The sequence below is a fragment of the Pimephales promelas genome, chromosome 1 (genome assembly GCF_988280905.1).
Source record: "Pimephales promelas chromosome 1, fPimPro1.hap1.1, whole genome shotgun sequence".
Classification (NCBI taxonomy): Eukaryota; Metazoa; Chordata; class Actinopteri; order Cypriniformes; family Leuciscidae; genus Pimephales; species Pimephales promelas.
This window is the reverse complement of record NC_142769.1, coordinates 26,122,180-26,143,823: the sequence shown is the minus strand read 5'-3', so window position 1 is coordinate 26,143,823 and position 21,644 is coordinate 26,122,180. Positions and strand designations below refer to the sequence as shown.

At 36.1% G+C, this 21,644-nt stretch overlaps 1 protein-coding gene across 1 annotated transcript; it reads left to right on the top strand.

Annotated features, from left to right (window-relative positions):
• Window positions 1–4,280: 4,280 nt before the first annotated feature.
• cdh5 (cadherin 5) lies at window positions 4,281–19,858 on the top strand. The gene is made up of 12 exons (XM_039674469.2): window positions 4,281–4,590; window positions 8,343–8,567; window positions 9,291–9,573; window positions 9,890–10,003; window positions 10,583–10,750; window positions 10,865–11,043; window positions 11,859–12,115; window positions 12,235–12,371; window positions 13,061–13,173; window positions 13,272–13,374; window positions 15,201–15,443; window positions 17,209–19,858. Exons 2-12 carry the CDS (start codon window positions 8,346–8,348, stop codon window positions 17,691–17,693), a joined length of 2,304 nt encoding a protein of 767 aa, XP_039530403.2. The 5' UTR covers window positions 4,281–4,590; window positions 8,343–8,345; the 3' UTR covers window positions 17,694–19,858.
• Window positions 19,859–21,644: the final 1,786 nt, after the last annotated feature.

Below are 21,644 nucleotides of genomic sequence, written 5' to 3'. Positions count from 1 at the left end.
ATTCTGGTGTTAAAAAAAGCCTAGACAGAGCTCAAAGTCCCCAGTAAACTGGAACTGTGTTTCTCTTCAGGCTAAGGAATGTCTCATTCAGCCTCAGGTCAATTCATTTCCTCCTATTGAAACAGTAGCAACATCCCCATTTAAACCCCTAACCTTGAGCTTCCTGTTGACAGAATGGAAATCCCATGGATCCAACACAGCTGGCCAGTTGAGAATGTTTCTTTCTGCTCGTGCTGGGATGATTACACACCGGAGACTTGACAAAAATGAGTCACTGTGAGATGTGTGCTTCAAGTCCAAATAGTATTAGCCCCTCAGCTAAGAAGAAAAAAAAAATCTACTTCACAAACCTAATTGTTTTTCATCATTGTCCCCGATTACCTGCCATGAACACCAAGGTGACCAAAATGTGCTTTCAATTGCGCCACCCCTGCCCTTTCACAGCATGTTTCAGCATGTGTGTGTGTAATCGGTTAGCAAAGCACAAATCTGTGCAGTCATTAAAAGTTCAGGCGTGCTGGTCCAAGCCTCTGCAGCTATGTTTCTGAAGGTTTAAACACAGGACATGAGCCGAAGATTAGTATGGGTCTGGGAGGAAGCCGGGGCTGACGTTACGGAAATTACTGCAGGGCTGGAGCTGCTTGATTAGGACTGAAGTGATGGGATTAACAGGCCTCTCCATTTTGGAAAGGTGTAGGAGGGGAGAAGCTGGAAGCTTTGAAGCTGGCATTACTAATCACGGTGGGTGTGGTACTCTGTATACCATACATGGGTTTGTGATATCAGATATAAAAAATTAAACATGATACATTCCGCATGACTAATTCCGCTAGCATGTCACTGCTGTCGTGCCTAACAGCCTTTCCTATGTGAATCTCACACCCGAACGCAGTCAGTGGAGAATGGAAGCACTCAATATATCAGTTCTTATATTTTGATTCTGATGATACAAAGCACAGTTCATATTTTGTGAAATGCCATGTTGCATTTGAAATCATATTTGGAAATCACACTTTTTTTCTGGCTTCCCGCCATGAGGCAATTACCCACCCTTGAATATGCTTCCCACATTTGTTATTGAAAAAGGTATGAAGGGCAAGTAGGCCCATGATGAAACTCTCTGGCAATTTTGACTCTCTCAAGTCCTTAAACCTGAAGGGAATATGTTCCGGGAATTAATGAATTCAACATGTGAGTGCAAGGAAAGCGACATGAAAGTATCGCCTGGGTCTGTTTTCTCTTACAACTGCGGCTGCATTCTTATTTTGTAGCTCTCTGCTCCGGGTCGTCTCTTCACACATCTTAATATCAAAAATAATGCACTAACTGGCTGTTGGATGTTGCATTGCCAGTGCAGGCTCTGTTTGTCTAGCTGCCTCTTTGAATGTGGTGAGAAAATTAGCATTAATATGCTTCCTAAAAAGAAAATTAGCAAGCGGCTTTGATATGTCTGTGTATTTATTTCTTTGGTATTGCATTAGGCAAAAAGTTTGGAATCTCTAATACTGACAACTTATTACTACAATACTGATTCCATTGTTCCCAAATACAAAGAAATCAAAAGCCATTTTTAAACTTCAGACGCCATCAAAAGCAAAAACATTTTTAACTTGAATGAGTTTTGATGCTATTGTGTTCTTCATGCTGCATAATTTAGCTGAAGTCAAACAGCCGGATACATTCGATGCATACTCCTCGGGCTCTTCTCATTAGCTTTTGAAGGGGTTCTTTGTGTTTCATTATTAAAACAAATTTTCACTGGTATGACCATAACACAATTATTCTGAGACATGTTGCCAAAGCTAAAAATTACAGACTTTTATACTTTCATTGCTTCATCCCCATTGTGGCACCAAATCATTTGGGCTCGGTATGAAAGCCTGATTACTTTAAACTGGTCCATTTTCAGTAAGACTAAAGTGGAAGGAGGGTGATTCCAGCACATGCCTCACCATGCTAAACCATGCCCCAGGGTGAATTTAGGATCCCGTTAAGTGAACATTAATGTCTCATTAAGATCAGTCCAAACGCCTCAAACATTCTGTACATCAGCTTTTGGAGGGCCTCGATGCGCTTGGCTGCTCACCCAGGGCAAATGAGAGATGACAAGAGCCCTGCTATTTTTAAAGCACACACTTCACAAGGCATCGACTGTCTCATGCAGTCTCATGTAAGAATCTCTGCTGGACAGCGGCAGGGTTAAACACCACAGCCGTGCCTGTAGGAGGCATAAGGAAAGGTCTCAGATGATAATGAGGAACATAAAGTTCATTTTAACTTCTGGAATGAGAAATCCACAGCTGAAAAGCTTTAAGTCAGCTTCTTGTACATTTAAATATATATAAATAGATAGACAGTTTCTGGTCTCATTGACTTCCATTGTAGGCTATATATTTATTTTATTTTTATTTTTTTTCCAGAAACTGTCTGGTTACTGATATTCTTCTAAATGTCAGAAAATCGTTTGAATACATTCGAAAACGGTAAAACTCAACTGTTTAACTCTGGGGGAGTTGTAAAATGAGCCTATTTCCAAATAAGGTGGAGTATGCCTTTAATTATTTGTATAGAAAGATATATTTTATATATTTCAGATGACCTCGAAGGTTATTACTAAAACACTTGAATGAGTCATGTTCAACCAACTCTCTACATTTCTTAGAACAACGTCATGGACAACAACTGAGACTGGCAAGAGCAGCTTCTAAATCATCAGTACTCATCTTGCTGGATCTGTCTCCTGCTTTTGACACAGTTAACCACCAGATCCTTCTGTCAACGCTCATGACGAAGGGCATCTCAGGATGTTACCTATTTCAGGGTGTCGTGGAGTCAGGCCCTTTGTAAGTCACGTTGGATAAAAGTGTCTGCTAAATGATTAAATGTAAATAATTTCATAGAGAGTACATTATGATTTTAAATGCCCACAGGTGTGTTATTTTTTCTTAGTCATCTTTTCCTGTGTAGGGTTAATGAGTGGAGCATCCTGGATATGCGGCCATTCCATCACGAAGGTACTTGTTATTATTGAAGTTCATAAAATAATTGCTACATGTAACCTGCGGATATATTTCTTAAAATATGACACCTGAGCAATGTTCTGTATAGCACTGAATGTCTACGGTGACAAAAGCGTAAAGAAAATATCTTCAATTAAAAAAAAAAAAAAATCAAGGTATGTGGGGAGAGTTGACCTTGACCATTTCTGTAAGACATTCAATGAGCATAGAATTCTTGCCTCAGTCTCCAAACAATCATGTAACCTTTTATAGGTCTAACTTTCCACGGTATCATCTGAATTGAACAGGTATCACAGAACGAAGTGTTTCTTTAGTCATGTTAGTAATGTTCCACTTCATGCCATTTTAAATTTTGAAACAGTTTTATTTCCGGACTATGGGGTGAAACTCTTTCTTCTCATTATTATAATCAAAATTGTTGTCATGCTTGTTTGTTACATTAAAATAAAAGCAAGGTCGTCTAGAATTACACTTCAAAGACAGAAAGCAGATTTGAGGTCAATCAAATTTTAACAATTAGTTCTGCAGGGCAGTCTGAGCGAGGACTGAAAAGGATCAAAAGTCAGACAGACTTTTTCACCTGAGGCCTGTCATGGTGAAGTCTGTCAGCCATGTCTTCCAAATTGAAGGCCAATAGACATATTCGAAGAAATAAGAATATCCTCACAAAAGCCAAGGAGCAGACAAACAAACAAAAGCAAATGTCAAGCAGGGCTGCTCTTCAGAAATTGCCTCTCTGTCTAAGCACCCAGGGGTATTTATCTTAGGTCCCCTGTCAAAACGGCTCGGCCATTCCTTGCAACTAATCCCACTAAACTGACTCTCTCCACTTAGATCAATGGGGCACGACGCTAAGCGCTTCTGACAGATACATACATCCGCAGCACGCCCCAGTCCCTAAACTCTACCCTCCTCTGAATGCACGAGTAGACCCCCGGTCCTCCGCCCCTTTCTCACTTACTCGTTTAGACAAGATCACAGATTCAGATATGACAGTCACAGCCTCTGAAAAATGTAATATCACTCTGAGGAAAATCTCTGAGGATTACTATAACTCCATTAACCTGTTTATCATGCTCTTTATTCTATAGGTTTGAATAATGAATCACTTTTGGTTTCCTCTAAGCTCAGTGAGCGAGCTGAAACTTAATGATCTCCCACCTCCGACCCCCTCAGTATCTCTCTCTGCACTCGCTCCCCATCTCTCTTTCTCTCTCTCTCTCTCTCTCTCTCCATCCTTCAGTGGTGTAATGCGCCGCTTGCCTCACAGAGCTACTGGTGGTCAGGGGGCTGCGAATGTTATCTGATTTTCCAGAGAGGGGTTTGGAGCTGGACTAAAGAGCTCAGGGACAATAACAGGAAGCGGCCAGAGGAACGGCTGGGCTGGGCTGATCACTTTTGCCACTGGAGTGGCCTGATTGTCCAGTGAGCAGCTCTGTTGAGCTCAGACAGGTTCACATGCAGCTGGAAACAGATACCGCTGACCTGAAATTGAGGAGGATATAACTTGATTTTCAAATCAAAGGGGATTTTCAAATCAAGAACGACTGTTGAAGGGACCAAGACACCGGTAGGCGTTTTTTTTTTCTTCATGCATATGTTATATATATATATATATGCTTATATATATATATATATATATATATATATATATATATATATATTGTCTTTGTAGTGATATATTTCAAGTCAAAGCCATGAAGTTCATTCAAAATGTTTATATTTTAATGACTGAATAATATTTACTGTATGTGTGCGATTTACTTTAAATTATATTAAGTCAAATTTCTAAAATTTATCTCAATAAAACAAAAACTCTGATTTGAATGATGCTTCCTGGACTAATAGGAAGGAAATTCCCAAGGAACACTGATTGCCCATGGGAAGACGTTGAACTTATCTGGATGTAACATATTACTTAGAGACAGAGAAACCATAATAAATCCTTTCACCATCTGTCCTGCTTTTTCGTGAAACAGCACAGCAGGTTATTCATAATGTCTTATCCCATATGCCCCAGGAATAATGTTCAAGAGATGCAGAAATCAGTTCTGTCTTATCAGACAATGAAAGCCGATGATACAGATTATTAAAGGTCATGTAAAACAGAACAGTTCAGTCTATAAGTAATATAAAACATGCTTGACGCTATGCATATAGTTGTAAATGTAAGGTGTACCAGATGAGTCAGAGGTGGGAACAGGTGTAATGCACACACATCAGACAGTGACACCTTTAGTCTCTGGAACTTGTGACATGGAAGATATGGGATATAATGGAAGGGAGAGTTGTTGTATATCAGGCTGAATTTCCTAGAGGAGAGAGTAGGCAGACCGCAGATTGCTTGAAGCTGCTCCATGATTAAACCTATTTTAATCTAAAGCCCACACATAGACACACACACACACACAAACACAGAGAGAGAGAGAGAGAGAGAGAGAGAGAGAGAGAGAGAGAGAGAGAGAGAGAGAGAGAGAGAGAGAGAGAGAGAGAGAGAGAGAGAGAGAGAGAGAGAGAGAGAGAGAGAGAGAGAGAGAGAGAGAGAGAGAGAGAGAGAGAGAGAGAGAGAGAGGTGGGTGTGCTTTTTAGTAATGTAAAGAATTTTTTTTGTATTAAACACTTCAGTGTCAATGTAATGGGACTATATGAAGAGTTCAGATGCAAAAGCCTCTAAGTGCCATTTGACATTTTCTTCTAGAATGATCATTTTTATCAAGCTTGTGTATTTAAGTTCAGTGATTTCACTTAAATGGCAATGATAATTACCTATTAATTGTTATTAAAGTGAAATTACTGAACTTAAATATACAAGTTTGATAAAAATCATCATTAAAGAAGAAAATTTCAAATGGCATTTAGAGGCTTTTGCATCTGAACTCTTCATATTGAGTCTCAATATAGTCTTGTGTCTCAGCTAGAAAGCTGTTGATAGCACTGCATTAAATAATAATACAAAAATGTTATGCTGAAAGATGTGGGTGGGAATTAGAAGAAAAATATGTGATGGTTAACTTCAGACTTGTTTGACTGGAAATAATCTACTTTGTTTCAGATGAGAAATGTAATGCAAATTGGGGTCTCGAGAGTGTTAAACTAACTGCTGTAAGGCTGTTGTTTTTGGTTTTTAATATTGCACAATATAAAACAACCAGAAGTACTTCTAACTGAATATGAGCCATAGACACCTGTCAAAAGTTTAAACAGACAAGAAGTTAAAATCGAGTTACCAAACTTTTGAAAACAATATGGCTTGTACAATATTTTGTATCAATGAAACAGAAAGAAGCCAAAGCAGAATCAGCATTTGGAATTAAGTATAGCAAACACAGATAAGTGAAGTGGTGCTGTTACATCCAGTGATCTGTTACATCAAATATTAGCACTTATTGACAGCCCATTCTCACCCCCAAGGCGTCACCTAACTGACGCCTTGGGAAGCATTTGGACATGCTTCAATATCTGACGCTTTAGGCGCCCTTTAGCGTCAGTTAGATGACGCCCTAGGATCGCGTGTACCCTACCCCCACCCCACACCTAAACCTAACCGCGTCCTCTAACTGACGCTTTCCTTTAGCGTCAGTTAGATGACGCCGTAGGATCGCGTCATGTAAGTGACGCTAAAGGGCGCCTAAAACGTCAAATATTGAAGCATGGTCAAAGGTGACGCCTTGGGGTGAGAATGCTTTGTTATTGAACACTGCTCATACAATAAAAGTATACTCATTAAAGTTTTAATTTACTTTTTTGAACTCAAACATACTTAAAATATGTTTTTTGAAATAGCCTATTAAACACAAATTAAACAATAAACACATCTTAAATAGCCCATTATACACAAAATTATGTTTTACTTAATTTATACTTATTTCATTTTTAGATTTCTTCTAATAAAGAACTGTTTTGGCATAAAAAGTTCTTCAAAACTGAGTCTAGAGTTTTATATAGAATCTCATTGAACCATTGAGTGTATTGTACTGGGACATTGGCATTTTGACATTTACATTTGCCGAAAATAAGTTATTTATTAAGCTAATGAACAGTATTTCCCTTTTGTCCTTAATTAATTAATTTATTAATTTATTATTATTATTATTATTATAATTATTACTTTATTATTATTATTTTATCAGACATGAATAAACATGAACATCTGAGTAGGAATGAACTCAAATTGTAATAAATTTCTTATGCAATACCCATACATTTCTGAACCTGTTGTTATGAATGATGGTATTTTAAATCTAATGTGAAAGTAATCATTTTGAGTGAAAGAGTCTCAAGCAAAACCCCCAAGATTTAGCAATTTGGGAACACTTAAGAAGCATTAAGATCCACCTCATCTTAATATAATAATCTAAATGAGTCTAACATAAGAATGGTCCATCAAGCTAAAGCGTGTTATCTGGGATGGGAATATCCTCTGAATTTTTCAGGCACATAGTAGTCTGGATAATGTATTAGTATAGGCTTTTACAGTGTCACACAGAGTTTGCAGTTTCCCATGATTTAAAAGCATGCAGTTGAAAGATTGTGCGACAGGAGGAATCCTAATGAGTAAGACAATTAATAATGAAGGGATTTTATAGTCAGAGATAACAAGGGATTTCTTTCTTTTTTTCTTTTTTTCTTTCTTTCTTTCTTTCTTTCTTTCTTTCTTTCTTTCTTTCTTTCTTTCTTTCTTTCTTTCTTTCTTTCTTTCTTTCTTTCATTCTTTCTTATATTAGGTGTAATTAACATCTAAAAAGTTGGTACAATGTACTTGTTAACGCAAAAACACCTGCTATTGATGTGTGATACTGCTTAGGTTAGGGACAGGTTTGGTGCACTGTAAAAAAAAAATTATGAAAATAAGTTATGACAACATCAAAATAACTTAAGCAAACTTTTGTACAAGTTATACAAGATTCAACTCATTTTTTAAAATGTCAGTTAAATGTCATTTAAGTTGAAATAACTGAAACATCCAAGTTGAGTGTACTAAATTAAGGCAGCAACTTTTTTTACTGTGAGGGTGGGTTTAAGGATGGATTAATGTGTAAGGGAAGAGTCAACAGTGTAATTGATGTATGTTGCAGAAATTAATTGATTTTTTTTTTTACATATAAGTAAAATTTATGTACACAATAATTGCACTGTATCAACTGATTCTTTTAAAATGTTAGTATATGATAAGGACTTTCTTTCTTTCTTTTGCATTTCTTTCTATTTAACACATCTTTCTATTTAACACATCTAGTTTTGTGAGGCTAAAGTAACCATGTTTTAAAGATATTAATTAATGTATATATGTGTGATTTGTTGTTCCATTCACATGGTCCATAGATAATGAAACTGTCTGCCTGGAGGCAGATGACTGAGCCTGGATGCTGGGCAGGTATCCTGGTCGTTTTATGTACCCTCAGTATGGGAGCTGATGTCCAGCAAGCTCTGAAAACACCCTCCATGCCGAGCACAGTACTCCAAAGACATAAGAGAGATTGGAAATGGGATAAACTTTATGTGCATGAGGAAGCACCTTCATACAAACTACCTGAAAAAATTGGAAAGGTAAAGGTTCTAAACGTGCTAGTTTGAATATTATGCTAATCAACTACTTTTTAAGATCTACTTCAAAGGTTATTGAAGAGTGTTCTGATGTGTTACTACAGGGGTTGGACAAAAAAACTGAAACACCTGGTTTTACTACACAATAATTTGTTAGAATGGTGAGGGCCTCATTTTGCATTCAAATACAGCACCAATTGACAGATAGAAGTCCTTCACAGTGACCAGAGGGATTATGAGCCGTTCCTCTTCCAGAACAGTGTCCAGGTCACTATATGATGCTGGTGGACTCGCTCCTCCTAAACACCTCAATAATATTCAGATCTGGTGACTGTCAGACCATGGGAGATGTTCAACGTCACTTTCATCTTCATCAAACCCTTCTGTCACATGTCTTGCTGTGTGTGTTGGTGCAGGATCATGCTGATACACGGTTTGAGCATCAGGTGCTCATGATCCTCCAGAAGGGTTTGGTAGTCCTCGGCAGTGTCGTGTCCATCAAATACAATCAGGATTGTCATGATATTGGAGCTCAAACCATCACTGATCCACCCGTGCTTCACTCTGAAGATTGGCCGCCAGGCATATAGATGTGAAACCTCCAACATTGGCCAGTGTTTCAGTTTCATTGTCCAACCCCTGTATATAGAAAGGCCTAATGCACATAATCTTTAATATCATTGTTTGACATTATGCTTTCTTTTTTATACCCCTTTCTCTTTATAGCTGGAGAATACACTTTTCTCTGAGTTCACGAGATATAATCTCTCTGGAGAAGGTGCTAATGGCATTTTTTCTGTAAATGACAATGGGGATATCTTCGTCAATGCAAAACTGGACCGGGAGAAGAAAAGTACCTACAAACTCTCAGCTTCAATAATCAACATTAAAAACAGGAAGTTGATGGACAAAGATGATACGTTTGTTATAGTGGTCATGGATCTTAATGACAATAGCCCTGTTTTTCCACCTGACCTCTCTGGATCTATCAGCGAGTCCTCTATAGCAGGTAAACAGAGAAAGTTCTTTTTTTTTTTTTCCATGGTGGCCAGATGTGTGGACAGACAGATTCACCAAGAAAGACAGATGATGTGATACAACTCGAGCTTGAAATCATGGATTTATGAAATGTGGATGCTGCAATACTCTAAAATAATACAAATAACAGCATTATTTTATATTATGCAAAATAAAAAAGGTTAAAAATCAGTACACTTCTCACATTTATCTATATCGAAACTTATCAAGTTACACTAAGAAAAAGTTCATTGGAACTATGATTTTTTTTTTGTGTGTGTGTGTTTACATTTACATTATGTTTGTAGGATCAATAGTAATGAGAGTAAATGCGACTGATGCTGATGATCCCACCACTCAAAATGGAATGATTGAGTACAGACTGCTAAATGGGACAGACCTCTTCAACATCAACCATGAAGGTGTATATTTGAATTATATTCACACACTCTACCGTTCAAAACATTGGGGCCAGTAGTAAATATTTTATGCTAATCAGGGATAAATTTATTTGATGAAAAATTTATTAAAAACAGTAATTTTGTTAAATATTTGTACAATTTAAACTGTTTAAATGTATTTATTTATTTTGTATTTGAATCTATCAAAATGTAACTTATTCCAATGAGGGCATTTTCTGTATCATTACTCCAGGCTTCAGTGTCACATTATCCTTATAATATCATTCTAATATATTGATTTGCTGCTCAAGAAACATTTATTGTTATTATCAATGGTAAAAAAACAGTTGTCCTGGTTGATGTTTTATTAACTATTATATTGTTATTATCAATGTTAAAAACAGTTGTCCTGGTTGATGTTTTATTAACTATATATATATATATATATATACACAGACAGGCTGGCTGGCTGGCAGACAGACAGACAGACAGACAGACAGATAGATTTTCTTGCAACAGCATTTACTTAGTTTATGAAATAGAATTATTTTTGTAACATTATATATATTTGTTTTGTTTTGTTGTTTTTTTTTTTTGTAGGTGAAATCATTACATTGAGAAGTGACCTAGACCGTGAGAAACAGAGTCAGTACATAATTGCTATACAAGCCAAAGATATGCCAAGTGTTAGTGCTGGGAATTCTGCTACTACCATTGTGACCATCAACATCAATGACATAAATGACAACATTGCCGCCTTCAAGAAAGGTAAGTCAACTTAAAAACTGTAACTGAATATGTTGCAAAGACTCACTGCGTGTTAGACTAAATTACTTTTAGAGTCAGTGCCAACAGAACGTAATTATTTTTTTTTTCCTGCAGGAAAATACCATTTTAATGTAAAAGAAGACAGCGAAATCGGATTTAAAATTGGGATATTAGAGGTGGAGGACAAAGACGAGATACAAAACAAAGATCCTACTTTTAATATACAACATTATGCTGAAATGTTTGAAATCAAACGAAGTAATGAGAAAGATGGAATTCTTAGCCTTAAAGTGGTAAGTATTATAAGCTTTAAAACGTGGAAATTGGTTTCCACAAAAGTTATTAACCAACTTGTTGGTTTTTTTTAGAATGCTGTTTTTTTTCCCTTATTACTCAAAAACATAGTCTAGCACAAAGTATTTTACAACGTGAAAATACTGCCATTTTTAATGTAATCTGCATTTTACAGTTCAAAAAATAACAATACCTGAAATAAATAATAATTAATAACCGAATATTAAAAATAATTCATTTAATTACTTCTACTTTATGACTGGTGCATTGTAATTCTGAACAAGCCTGCAGATTAATATATAATAAGTTTAATAATAAAAAAAAAAAAATCATATTATATAAGAATGTAAAGTAACAAAGGCAATGTCCGAACAGGGTTTTCGCAAAAGTAACCATCAGGAGGAAACCTAATCCTTAAATCCTCTACTCCCCCCCAAAAAAACAAAAAGCATTCTAAAGGGACCTAAAGCATTCTAAAGCACCACATTTCCAAATAGACTCCAGTGCTCTTTCTTTCTAAAGAAGCTATACAAGCTTTTTCCATTGCCATGTTCTATAGTAAATTTAACCAATGTTTGATGTTTAATAAATGTAATTGTTATGTTTTCCAGTTCCAAGAAAAGCTTTCTTGACAAAGCTTTAGAGCAATATAAACTGGTTTTAAGTAATGTGATGAAGTCAATTTCTGAAAGAACAGAGGGAAGGGGATTTGAATATTTAAGACTGTGCAATGCTGTTAATGATTTGAATCAAAGTTTAAATTTAAGCACTTTAATTGTTATTTTCCTATTTTTTTCTTTCCAAACACTCACAGCCTCTTGACTACGAAAAAGTAAAGTCGTACACTTTTAGTGTAAACGTGGACGAGCACACAGTGTCTGCAAAAACAGATAACCAAGGACCAAACCTGCAGAAGAGAGCAGAAGTTTCCATCAATGTAATTGATGTTGACGAACCACCTGTTTTCAGCCAAACTGAATATATGTTCAGCATCTACGAGGGCCCCTTCAAGAACCCCCGCATTGGAGCTGTTTCAGCAAGGGATCCAGATAGTATCGGTTACAAAATACGGTATAAAGTGACCTGCATTTTTATTCATGTATCAAAAAAGATGAAAAGCTTTCTGTGTTCTGCTGTACTGAGTAAACAGATGGAAATAAGACCAAAAATGAATCTAATGATCCCTTTAGGTACTCTATTGAAGACCCAAACTGCCCTGTAGCTGTGGATCCTGTACAAGGACATCTGTCTTTGAAGTGGCAACTGGACAGGGAGCAAGAATCCTTACACACATTCCAGGTTACAGCACATGAGGATAAACCAAATGGTAGGAATTTTTTTTTTTTTTTTTTTTTTTCAGGCAATAAGTTGCACTTTTTATTTTCTTATTAATATTATTAAATGAAATGTTTAATTTGTGGACAAGCACAATTTATATTTGTAAAAATAATTTAAGAATTTTAGTGTAAGCCTTTTTATTAGCATCATATTTACATAATTAATGTACAGTAAGTGTGTCCAAACATTTAGTATTTGTGTTTCCAAAATATAAACTCTTAATAATCTCGGGTTATTGAGATTTCAGTGTTAAGAATATACTGGGGGGGTCAAAAGGTCACTGAATTAGCTCTGGCTAAATGATCTAATCAAGGATTTGTTTCAAGAAATCCAACAAACTGGATGACATCTGGATACTGTTTTGTTAAGCTGTGCTAATTATTGTCATTTTTGTTGTTGTTTGCAACTTTGGCCAGTACTTCGGCTAAATTAAAATGAACGCAGTAGCAAAAATTGGTAGTTAAATTGTTTTTAAATAAGAAGAAAAAAAAACTAGACAAGCAGCAGTAATATTAACTTTTGATTGAGTTCATAGACAAATAGAAGTATGTAATAATAGGTTTGACAAGATTAAATAAAATAGGCATCGCATCATCATCATCATCATTATCATTATCACAGACAATTTGTTAAAAAAAAACTTCTTCTTTTTTTCTTTTATCTTCTCTGATTTCTCAGGCCTAAAGTCCTATGCAATGGTTAAACTAAAGGTTCTTGACATTAACGACAATGAACCAGAACTAATTAATGGGAGCTACGTGTATGTTTGTGAGACTGATACACCTGGAACAGTAAGGAATTACCTAAATACATTTCACATTATTAAATTTAAAATGACTTTCCTTTAGATGTCTATTTCCATAATCTTTATTTTATTACACTTTTGCAGGTCATTGGGACTATTGGTGCCTACGACAAGGATGAAAATTCAGGCAGGTTCCGCTTCGCCCTGGCAAAAAAGAGCTCAAACTTTTCCCTTCAAGATAACCAAGGTAAGAAAAATTATATTCACTACAATTGCATAGAGGGGTGCTAATCCTCTTCAAACAATTTCTCCACCATTATAAATGGGATAATTTTTGTAACATTGAGTTGTATACATTTTCTTCATGATAGACATCAAGATTGTTTTATCCTTAGTCCCTGAACTACTCCAAAGCAAACTAACTGCTGATTATTCTTAGTGTAATCAGGCATAAAAAGAATAGAAATAAACCCACCAAAGTATTCTAAAATTCATTGGGTACACGCTTTCTAAAAGCAGCAGCCCTGCACAATAAATCTATGATCTGACACTCCACGTTCTAAATCTGCCAGACTGAGGAACATTTTCAGAACACTGGTTTCTTTCCTCCCAGCTGTATAATGAAATAAAATGACAGATTCCTAATTTTAAACTGGCAGAAAGGTTGTTAAGCTGCCTTGACTAGAACTAATACACATGTCTTGGAGTTTAATTTGAATAAAAATTATATATCAGCATGTTTAAATGATTTTTAAAGGATCACTGACTGAAGTGACACTGACTGCAGAAAATTCTGCTTTGTCATCACAGTTAATTAACAGTTAAAAAAACAACAAAAAACAAATAAACAAACAAACAAACAAATATATATATAAATATAAATATAAATATATATTGGGAATGAGGAGTTGACGTCATTTTACAGTGCCCCTCCCCTTTCCGCCATGTTGGTAGGATTCCCACGACAAAACAGTATTGATTACGTGTGTTTTTAGCTCGGTAGTAGAGGAGTTTCTCGCAATACCGCACTGTTTTACCATGCCTGGAAGTAACTGCTGCGTTAAAAAACGATAAAAACCCTGGTAACCGATAGCGTCACCTACCATCATGGTCGACCGGCTCAGACCCCGCCCAAATATGACTCCTCATTCTCAATATATATATATATATATATGGTTACACTTTATTTCAATGGTCCAACTACAGGTCAACCAACTTAACTTAAGTTAGGGTTAGTATAAGTAGTTGCAAAATTACTAATAGTCAGTAGAATGTCTGTTGAGGATCATCACAATAAAAGCGTTAGCAGATATTAAGCAGACAGTCTATTATACTATAATGACTTGTAGTAGCAGTAGTAGAATGTCTAAAGTGGACCTTCAAAATTAAACGTTACCAAAAATCCAACGCTATCTCACGTCCAATTCGAACAAATTCATACGAGTTCATATGAGTTTGGTTTGTATAAACCCCAGTGATGGGCAGGTTTAGAGGTGGGGTCAGGGCTAGGTGATTCGTACATATTCACACGAATTGGGCTATACTCATGAAATTTTTACGATTAAGGAAAAATGGGACGAATTCGTCCGAGTGAGTTAGTATAAATTCGTATGAATTAGTCACCTCATAAAATGTTTATTTTGAACAGTAGTGTACATAATTTTAATTATTTATTAATGCAATCTAGATTTTTATTTTATTTTATTTTATTCCTAGCCATGTATTCAGTGACAACAGAATGTTTCTTTATACAGCTGCAACTGGCTTTCCTCAAAATGTGCTGGAATAGCATTTCATTTCATGCCACATGAATGCCAAAGTAAAGATTTACTCTTCCTACTATTGTGTGAAATGGGATATTCTTAAGCCTGGTTGCATTGAACTGTCACAAGAATCTCAGCAACGTTTCCCTCAAAGCATCAACAGAAAACAAAAGCAGAGTTCAATGACAACAATAGCACAGCTGATTAAAATTATTGTGCTTTGCACCTGTGGCAAACATAGCCAGTAATTTCCCTTGAATAAGCGTAAAATGAATGACTGCATCTCTTCAATTATTAATATTCATTGTAGACAACACTTCGAGCATTATACTGAGGCAAGGAGGTTTCAGTACAGAGCACTCAGTGGAACATGTGCTCGAAATCCAAATCACTGATGGAGGCACACCAGAAATGAAGAGCATTAACCTACTCCCGATTAAAGTGTGCAAATGTCAGCCGGAACGACGGATGGAGTACTGTATGGCCTACGCCCAGACCGGAATGAGCGTCAGCGCCCTCTTAGCCATTCTTCTCTGCATCGTCACCATCCTGGGTACGTTTACACACATCTCTTATCTCATTTGATTTTCTTCTTTCTGTTGCAACGATATCCTTGCAAGGCCAACGACACATTCTTTATTCTTCTGTGTTTATTTGTTTAAGGCAAAAAAAGAAAACACATTTTTAAAAACCAAGGGGATCATTTAATTAGGCCCAGCAAAACAGGTTATGAAGGATTCATGACATGACATGAGAGTTATCATATTAATAATACATGCTAACATTTTAAATCCTGTCTTTGAGGAAAGGCTTTTCTCTGTAATTTCCCAAGTGGGGATGGTGTTTGTTTAATTCACAATCTTTGGATCCTTTAAGTGGTGTAATTGTATAAATAACCCAGGGACCGAACAGTCTAAATAAGAGCATGTAAGAGAGGCACTAGCTCAACATTCACTGTCATTGTCATTGTTGGTTAGTTCACTGTATGTGATGAGATGTTGTGCACTCTCAGAATTAAAGAAACAAAAGATGTTACTGGTGGTGCGGTACCTTTTTTTAAAAGTTACACTTTTGTACGTTATTATTAACTCTCAATGGTGCGTATTACTACAGATGCATAGTATTCCTCTGTTGTAAGTCTCTTTGGATAAAAGCATCTGCTAAATGCATAAGTGTAAATGTAAAGTGTACCTAGCAGTATATGGTACTGATAGCAGATGAAGTATGATGAAGACATTTTTATTTGCGTCTGTACACCTTTTCTGAAATAGAAGTGTATGCTTACATTTGCGTATGTGAGAAACAAGAGAGAAGTGATGACAATAATAATAAAAAAAAATCCACGGTAACACTTTAGAATACAGTTCCTTTGTTAATGAATAACTACACAAGAACCATGAGTAACACTATATTAACAATCTAGTAACTATTATTAACTAACAAGAAACTCTGATTAACAAATTAGTAAGTAATAGCTCACAGATGAAAGTGTTACTAGATACTTCTGTGGGAATTACTAATTATTTGGATCCGTATTATAAAGTGAAGATCATTAGAACTAACTAGTAATTACTTAAGTGTTACTACATGATCTAGTCATGATTTGTGCAAACGTTGGAGATTTTTGGTGAACTTTAGCATACTTTTAGAAAATGTCTTTAGTAACACTTGAGTAATTATTAGTTAGTTCCAATGATCTTCACTTTATAATACGAATCCAAATAATTAGTAATTCCCACAGAAGTATCTAGTAACACTTTCATCTGTAAGCTATTACTTACTAATTCATTAATAAGAGTTTATTTTAGTTAATAGTAGTTACTAGATTATTAAGAAACTTTTTCAGTAGTTCTCTGGGAAGTATTAAAAAATAGTAGTTATTGATTACTTAATAGTGAACTACCACTTTCGTCTGTGCGCTATTACTTACTAGTTCGTTAATCAGAGTTTCTTGTTAGTTAATAATAGTTACTAGATTGTTAATATTGTGTTACTCATTGGTTCTTGTGTAGTTATTCATTAACGAAGGAACTGTATTCGAAAGTGTTACCCAATCCACTGATCTGCAGTCACACCATGAGATAGACGAAAAGTGTTGAGGTTCATGTAAACCCGTGATAGTGAGAGACTTTCAATACTACGGCTATTTTGAAATTCTAACAGGTTCCACTTTATGTTTATTTACTTGTGCCGTCAATACAAATTTCATTATGAGTTTAGATTACAGAAATAAACTGGAATATGTTCAAATGATTATTTGTGAATGAATGACAAAAAACAGCGATTATATTGATATTGTGTTATTTCTCTTATATTAGTCATTGTCATCCTCATTGTGTTGCGGAGGCGCTATCAGAATGACGTTTTGGTCACCAAGTCGTCTGGCGAGATCCACGAGCAGCTGGTGAGTTATGACGAAGAAGGCGGTGGAGAGATGGACACAAATGGTTATGACGTCTCCATCCTGACCTCCGCCTGTCACGACAGTAGCTTTCGGCCTGGCGTGGGGCCTTCGATTTATGCTATAGTGAAGAAACCTCCTGCTTGTAAGGGTGACATGGCCATGATGATCGAGGTAAAGAAGGATGAGGCAGACCATGACCGTGATGGGATTCCCTACGATACTTTACACATCTATGGTTATGAGGGATCTGAATCCCTGGCCGGTTCCCTCAGCTCTTTGGACTCGTCCTCCAGTGGATCCAATTTGGACTACGACTTCTTAAATGAGTGGGGACCTCGTTTCAGGACCCTGGCTCAGCTCTATGGAGTAGACGGCTCTGATACCGATAGCTCCTATTGATCCTATATTGAAGCCCATTGTCATCAGGTGACCGTCCCAGGAAGACACATGGAGACTGCTGTCTTCTCTTCAAGGGAATTTTTGTAAGGGTCCCTTTAAGATCGTGATTAAGAAGTGCCAATACTTGTTTCCTTCAAGCATTGTTATGAAATTATGATGAGCACCACTACTGTATTTGTAATTTTCATAGAATAAGTGTGTGTTGGTAGAATAACTTGCCTTGGTATTTTAGACTGGTTTTTGTCTTGGTGGAATTTTATAAAACAGTATTGAACACTGGTTGGACAAACTCACTTTTAGGCTGTATTATCTTTATAGCAGAGTTGAATTTGTTTTAACACAATATACGAGTACTTCCTTGTTCACTATTTTGTGGAGGATTTGTTTTTTCCTCCTAATTGCCTATTGTATTACTCAATCCAATCTCATGGAAAAGCGTAACCATTTTTTTTTTACTTTTTGGCAAATTGATAAAGAATTTATATGAATTCGTATGATAAGATTTGTGTGAAAACATTACCCACCCCTAAACCTAACTGTCAGGGAGTAGTAAATAGACAAATTAATACAAATTTGCATCCAATTTACCAAAACGTGAAAGTTACTAGTCGCAATGTTTCTGTAAAACCCTCATTTTGTGATTATCTTTTTTTTTTCTTTCTATGTATACAAATGTTTTCTGGACTAATAGTCAGAGTAATTGGTAAGCCAGCATTGTTCAGCAGACTCTTCTCATCAGGAAAACTACTGTATTGCCGTGGGAGCAACAGAGGAAGTGGTGATAACAGTACTTTGAAAGAATTAAAGGCTACTCCAAGTTTATTTGACAGGAATCATCAGCACATCGATTGTTATGTATAAACCCCAAATCTCAAAGGTCAACCATAATAAGGCAATTGCAGACGTCTCAGGAAATGTGTAGTGAGTTGTATGCCTGTTGAAATGCGAGAATTGGTTTCAATAACTGTACTACAATGTGAATCATAAGTGTGGCTATTTAACAGCATCAAACGAGAATAATGCAAGGCTGAAATTGCTAAATGTTATTTTGATGATTGTTAAACCAAAACATGTTGCAAGCCAGCCAGTGTCTTGACAATATTGTTCATCCTTCATTCAAGACTAAATGGACAAAAGGATCTCCTTCCATTGAAAAAAAAAAAAAATGTAAACTGTCTTTATACCTTAAACAATTTACCTCTGTGCACAAACCTATTTCCCCCTTTAACCATGGGCACAATATGTGGAAGCCACCTTCTCCCTTTCCTGTAGGGAATTACACGCCAAGAACTGTTCTACCGTCTTGTTTAAAATGACCAGCTTCATCACTAAAATGTCAACTTCCTGTCTGTGTGAGCACAAGGAAACACACTTCCTGTTCCCTTATCTTTCAAGTGTAGGAACAGATTGAAAACTTTTTTCCTGTTTTCTCGTCTTGGAAGGATAAAGAAAGAAAACTTAGGAGAGGAGGGAAATGCTAAAGAACAACATAAATCACACTGTCTTGGTCATAAAGCATTGTCCTTCAAGACAAAAGGTGCTGCTCTTGAATGTTTTTTTTTTTTTTTTTTTTTTCACCATACTATTTAATTGGACTGTACATCTGTTTTCATAATTTTCTTAAATTATTTTAGGGGAATATCGTATTGTTCTAAATGTATCTTTATCATTCTGGTTGTAGAATTAGATGTTCAATCGATATACTGTATAACTGTTGGGCAAATACTATTACTTAAGTGAAAATCATAAACTGCTCATTCTCATAAAGGAAATGATGTTTGGTATTTCTCAAGTAAAACAATGTACAGAAAAAAAAAACTGGAACTGTTTCACTGAAATAAGTTGGGGCCTTCAGTAGACTGTATATGTGATTGTTCCTTATGTATGCTTTGAATTAGCGCTTCTTGACATAATAGCCTGTTTAAAAGTGTAGTGATGTATGAACATTGTTCTAAACAAACAGATTTGATGAGAAGGAGGCCCAGTAGATGTCAGTGTTGAGCAGTCAGACTAAACATTTCAGCGTGTGGTTCTTTTGTATGTGTCAGAGGGTCAAAAATATGTGCCTTTTTTGTATTATTTCTATTGTTAAAATATAATTTTTTTGTTTTCTCTTTTAAAACTGCCAATTTTGTATTTGAATAAACTTCATATTCCATAAAATGCCTTCACTATTCTTAATTTAAAATAAATTGTAGAATACAGTTTAATGAGACAAATGTGTGAAATAAAAAATAAAAATAAATAAAATAAAGGCTCTTTCACCTCTGAACAATAAAGATAGTGTCGCATTAAAGCAATGTTGTCTGGGTAGCAGAATGTGCCTTGAGGTGAAAATTCATAATGTCTGTTGTTTATCGAGCAGACAAACAGATCACACAGATAGCGGCACTTTGGCGGAAATTCCACAGTGATGTCACACCTCAACAAATCTGTGAGACACTCAGCTGGGAATTTCCGAGGCTTCAACTTAGCCATTTATAGTATTCACTGATCAAAGGGCTTTCTTACAATGAACACAGCTATAATGAGGAAAAATGTGTATGATTTATCATTACCATTTTCTTGTACTGTCTTCTAAACGAGTATTATATTCAGTAATAATGTTAAGGAGGTTTAGCAGGTTTAGAACTTACGCCATTGAAGTCAACAGGGTGCTAATTTTAAAAAGAGGATAACATGGTGTAGGCAACAACGATTTTTGTCGGTGCGAAACTCCAAATGTTTTCGTTCAGTTCGAATTACAGTAATTGTCATTAATCGAGAGTTACAATCAAGAAGCCAACATATACAGGTTTTTTTTTTTTTTATCTTATGCCTTTGACCTTATTAAAGTCACTAACAGCACCACACATTCATGAATACAATCTGAGTATTTCTGCATTTTAGTTCCACTTGCTCAATCCACAGAAAAAAAATATAAAAATCCAACCAAAATCAATGGATCTGTGATGATTTCACTACTAGTTGGCGATCAACAGGCTCAGCACTTCAATAGAATTTTAGACGACTCTCAAAATTCTTAAAAACATGCTGGATATTTAGCATCATGGCTCACTTACAAACACACACACACACACACACACACACAAGGTTAGTAATTTTTATGAGTTTGGAACAACCAAACAACTGTTACCAACAAACTTCGAAGCTGTGTGTGTGGTAAGTGTGTGAGGGTGTCTGTTTGTTTGTGTGTGAGAGTGTGTGCTGTGTCACAAATCATAAATTGTTTCTTCAACTTATTGAAACATCTTACTTTACTGCAACTATCTCTTTCTGCTTTATCATAGTGTGTGATTTATAAAATACATTATATCCTAACTTACATCACATACATCATATATTGTGTCTGGTCACTGTATATTTTATACCAGAATATTATATTACTGTTAAGCCTAGGCTACTAGAAATATTAAAATAAGCCAAACCATGTGTCCTGCATCATCGACTGCGCCAACAGCCGTTGATAGGCCGTCTATCTATATGATGATGTCTATGCACTCACGTACCTCTTATAACGAAATTTGCAGCAGTTGGTGAAACCTTCTTCTTTAACACCGCCACCACCAAACAGTCAACCAGATATTGTCTAATGGCAGCGTAAAGGGCAAACTTCTCATTTCGCTCATTTCTTCTGTTGGATTCCATTTTCTTTCGCTGTGAGCAAGTGTCGTAAATCAAAAGTAGCATCGCAAAACAGAATTATCATTTGCGATTCTGAGTTTTCTACTGCGTCTACTGCGCTTGCATAGAACGGATCATGCAGGTGGAACAGATCGTGTACTGACACTTCTTTCAACTTTCTGATTGACACTCAAAACACCCAAAACGCTACGCCGATGGATTTGACGCTCCTTGCAGCTGAGAAAAGCCAGCTTCCATTGAAAATGAATGACTTCCGGCCGCTTTGGAAGCGCAAGTCGCCGGCGGTGTGAACGTACAGTTAGAGCA

What these genes read in the sequence shown, in the direction of transcription:
- cdh5 (XM_039674469.2), top strand. Translation starts at nt 8,346, where the DNA reads ATGAAACTGTCTGCCTGGAGGCAGATGACTGAGCCTGGATGCTGGGCA. An exon ending in ACATGAGGATAAACCAAATG is followed by an intron (nt 12,372 to 13,060) that starts GTAGGAATTTTT and finishes CTGATTTCTCAG; the next exon opens with GCCTAAAGTCCTATGCAATG. An exon ending in CTGCATCGTCACCATCCTGG is followed by an intron (nt 15,444 to 17,208) that starts GTACGTTTACAC and finishes CTCTTATATTAG; the next exon opens with TCATTGTCATCCTCATTGTG.